Source organism: Cebus imitator, unplaced genomic scaffold (genome assembly GCF_001604975.1).
Source record: "Cebus imitator isolate Cc_AM_T3 unplaced genomic scaffold, Cebus_imitator-1.0 Scaffold107, whole genome shotgun sequence".
Classification (NCBI taxonomy): domain Eukaryota; kingdom Metazoa; phylum Chordata; class Mammalia; order Primates; family Cebidae; genus Cebus; species Cebus imitator.
This window is the reverse complement of record NW_016107422.1, coordinates 1,244,476-1,249,156: the sequence shown is the minus strand read 5'-3', so window position 1 is coordinate 1,249,156 and position 4,681 is coordinate 1,244,476. Positions and strand designations below refer to the sequence as shown.

At 34.8% G+C, this 4,681-nt stretch overlaps 1 protein-coding gene across 1 annotated transcript in view; it reads right to left on the bottom strand.

Annotated features, from left to right (window-relative positions):
• CENPK (centromere protein K) overlaps positions 1–4,681 on the bottom strand; it is a 47,958-nt gene that overhangs the window by 24,521 nt on the left and 18,756 nt on the right. The window contains exon 5 of the mRNA XM_017537832.2: positions 182–228. Within this exon, the coding sequence (XP_017393321.1) occupies positions 182–228 (47 nt within the window). The remainder of the gene's footprint in view (positions 1–181; positions 229–4,681) is intronic.

The following is a 4,681-nucleotide window of genomic DNA, read 5'->3' as shown; positions in this document are numbered from 1 at the left end:
AAAAAAAAAAAAAAAAAAATTCAAATCTTTAAAAAATATTCTGTTCAATAAAACATAACTTTTAAAAAGTGGAAAATTTAATATGGTTTTAGAGTGGTTTCATCCTATTTCTTATGTCATGAACTTATTTTAAACAGTTGGAAATTATTTGGGGTTACTACAAATTTATTGAGTGACTTACCTCTTCTTTTCCTAATGTTAAGAGAACATCTTCAGTCAAAGGAATTACTACAAAAGCAAAACAAAACAAAATTACACATGTATTTAATTCCCAAAAATCAAGCATTTTGCAGTTTTCTAAAACAACTCTTTCCCTCTCCATTTACATAATATACAACTTTTTTTTTCCCTCAAGACAGAGTTTCCCTCTGTCACCCAGGCTTCAGTGCAATGGTGCGATTTGGCTCAGTGTAACCTCTGCCTCCCTGGTTCAAGCAGTTCTTGTGCCTCAGCCTCCTGAGTAGCTGGGATTACCGGTCTGCACCACTATGCCTGGATAATTTTTGTATTTTTAGTAGAGATGACAGTTTTGTCATCTTGGTCAGGCCAGTCTCGAACTCGTGACCTCAAGTGATCCACCTGCTTCGACAATACACAACTTTTTATGAAATGTGTGCAGTTTTTATTTTTATTTAATATCTTTGCACATATAGCCAACTATATATAATTTTAGATAAATCTGATCCTATTTGTGTACCGTTGTGTGCCTTTTTCTTATCTTTTGTTCTTCAAGCCCTCAAAAGCAAAGCTAATAATCTATAGCGTGTTCCTCAAATACTTTCCCTATAGTCATCTATCCTATGTACACATATGTAACACACATATACATATACATATACTTAAAAGGGCTATTTTCATCATCACTGGTTTTACAAGAATGGGATCATATCATACATATCACATTCACCTTATTTTCAGTCAATAAAACCCACAGGGAAACCTAGACCTATATAGGTCTAATTTGTAACTTTTAATGGCTACATAATATTCCAAAATGAATATACCATAATATATTGAGTGATTGTCCTATTGAACACTTTGATTTTAGACTTTGTGTCTAGTTTTTAGCCACAACAAACAAGGATGCAGTAAGCATACTTTTATATATGTTTTTATGTACTGGTATTCTAATTTCTATAGAACAGATTTCCAGAAATGAAATTTCGGAGAATGAAACATGTACTTTGAATCTGAATAGAGAATGTCAGCTTTCTAAAGACATTCCCATGAGCTATGAAAAAAAAAAACAGCAAGAAATATTACAAACTCTTCTAAAATTTTTGCCAGCCTGATGAGTAGAAACAAATGTGTAATTTTGTATAGCAAATTTTAATGTGTTCAATCCTTATGCTAGAAATTTTCCTATCCTAATGAAGTGTTATTTCAAATTTCACAAATGATATGCTACTAAAAACTTTCAAAGGTATCTTTTCAAAGGTATCTAGAAAGCCTCTAACAGGAAAGAACTTTCTACATGTGCTTCATAGATAGGTTTGTATTAGAACTGGTTGTAGGCAGCTAGTAAATTATTTCAAAGCTACTAAATTATTCAGTGCCTGGTAAGGGCTTGCTCTTTGCTTCCAAGATGGTGTCATCTTGCTGTGTCCTCACATAGCGGAAGGCAAAACAGAAAAAAGACTAGACATTACCTTCAACTTCTATTATAAGGTCACTAATCACATCCTAAAGACCTCACCTTTTAACATTATCATACTGGTGATTAAGTCTTAACATGAATTTTAGGGGACATATTTAGGCCATAGTAGACAGCTATTATCAAAAAGGCAGAAAGTAACAAGTGTTGGTAAGGATATAGAGAAACTGAAACCATGTGCACTGTTGGTGGGATTGTAAAATGGTACAACCATTACGGAAAATAATATGGTGGTTCCTCAAAAAACTTAAAATAGAACTATCACATGATCTACTAATTTTATTTCTGGTAGACATCCAAAAGAATTGAAAGCAGGGCCTCAAAGAGATAACTGCACATCCGTGTCCACAGCAGCACTCACATTCACAGTAACGAAATGATAAAAGCAACCCAAGTTTCCATTGACAGATGAATGGATAAACAAACTGTGGTATATACATACAACGAATACTATTTAGCCTTAAAAAGAGAAGGAAATTCTGACATGTGCTACAACATGGAAGAACTATGAGGACATTACACTAAGTAAAATAACCCCGCCACAAAAACACAAATACTCTATGATTCCATTATATGAGGTATCTAAACCAATTAAATTAATAGAAAGTAGAATTGAGGTCGCCAGGGCTGAGAGCAGATGGAAAAGGAGATGCTGTTTAATGTGTATAGAGTTTCAGATTTCCAAGATGAAAAAGTTCTGAAGATAACACTGCACAAAAATGTGAATATACTTAACACTACTATGAACTATATACTTAAAAATGGTTAAAATTGTAAATTTTATATTTTACCATGATCATAAAAATTTTTTAAACTAAACAAAACCTCAGGGACTTGGCTAACTATAACAAAAGGTCTAATATTCATGCTATTGGAATTCCAAGAGAGGAGAAAGAAGGTGGGGAGAGTTGCTGAAAAAATGTATCAAATGTTAGCTAAAAAGTTCTCAAATTCTACAAAAGACATAAATCTACATATTCAAGAATGTGAGTGACTCCTAAATAAGATAAAGCCAAAGAAATCCATGCCAAGATACATCATAATTAATTTTCTAAAAGCTGAAGACAAAGGAAAAAATCCCCAAAGCAGCCAGAAAAAAAAAAAAAAAAAAATCAATGCCTTCTCTGTAAAACTAAGCCCATCAGAACAATAGCATATTTCTCATCAGTACCAAGAGAGGCAGAGAGAAGTGGCACATTTTTAAGTGCTAAAAGAAAACAACCCTGAATTGCATATCCAGTGAAAATATCCTTCAGGAATGAAAGATAAATCAAGAAATTCTCAGATAAAGAAAAACTAAGAAAATGTCGCCAGCAGACCAACTCTAAAAAGAACAGCTCAAGAGAGTTCTTGAAACAGAAATAATAAAAAAGGAATTTTAGAAGAAAGGAAGAACAAACAATAGAAAGAATAAAAACATGGACTAAAGCTACCATAAATCCTACAGCCACAAAAAAATAAATTCTGCTAACAACTTCAGCAAGCTTGGAAATGGATCCTTCCTCAGGCCTTTGAGGAGAATCTATCATTGCAGCCATGAAATCCCTAGGCAGAGGACCCAGTTAAACTGTGTCCAGACTCCTACCTGCAGAAACTGTGAGGTAGTAAATGTCCTCAGACTCCTGACCAACATAAATTGTGAGATAATGAATGTGTATTATATAAAGCCACTCCAAAAAGCCTAAAACAAGATTGAGAAAATGTTGATAAGTAGAATCTGGTCTCTGAGTTTACTGCAGTTAACTATGTATTTTTTGAAACTTTTAAGTTTGAAAAGTCTATAATTGGGGAGATGGGGGAAACCTACTGTGGTCAAGAGATTAAAAAGTCAATTATAACAATCTAATGGACTGGTGATGAAAACCCAAAGCAAATCTGTGGCTGCAGGACTCAATATTTAGTAACTAGCTACATGTTTTAGTTCTAATGTTTTTGTTTTTCTGTTTTTTTGTTCCCCCCCGCCGCCCCACAAGACGGAGTTTCTTTCTTGTTGCCCGGGCTGAAGTATAATGGAGCAATCTCGGCTCACTGCAACCTCTGTGTCCTGGGTTCAGGACAGTCTCCTGCCTCAGGCTTCCAAGTAGCTGGGATTACAGGCACGTACCACCATGCCCGGCTAATTTTTGCATTTTTAGTAGAGACGGGGTTTTACCACGTTGGCCAGGCTGGTCTCGAACTCCTGACCTCAGGTGATCCACCCACCTCAGCTTCCCAAAGTGCTGGGATTACAGGAGTGAGCTATCACGCCCAGCTGTTCTAATTTTAACAAATGTGCTATATGCAAAAAATTTAAAAGAATCTAAGAGGACTCTTAAATTGGTAGCTGATCAAATACACTTGATCAAATACACCATTCAATGAGTGAGGAAACATAAAAGGTCAATTCATGAATCTGAGGTATCTATAAAATATTTTGGAAAAGATGCCTAGGAGATACAAAGATATTAAAGTCTGATATTGCAGAGAAGTCTGGTTTAAATATATAGATCTGCAAGTTGTTATTGGTTGATTTGTGTCCTCATCTCCAAATTTATATGTTGAAATCCTAATCCCCAATACCTTTGAATATTACTGTATTTGGAATTGGGTATTTCAAAAAGTAATTAAGTTAAAATTAGGTCATTACGGTTGGCCTTAATCCAGTAACACTGGTGTCCTTATAAGAGATTAGGACACAGAGGGGAGACCACGTGAAGACAAAGAAAGAAGATGGACATCTACAAGCCAGGGGAAGGGGCCTCAGAAGAAGCCAGCCTTACTGACACCTTGATCTTTAACATGTATCTTCTAGAATTGTGAGAAAATTAATTTTTGTTATTTAAGACACCAAGTCCATAGTAGTTTGTTATGATAGCCCTAGTAAACTAATATGGAAATTACTATCATAGATAGATAAAAACTGGAGAAGATATAATGCTGGTATAGCATATAGGGTCCTCTGAAGAACATGAACACATGGAAGTTATTATTATTGTTCCATTTCCAAAACACAGGCAGATTAGATTTAGTATAATTCTTATGGGCCCT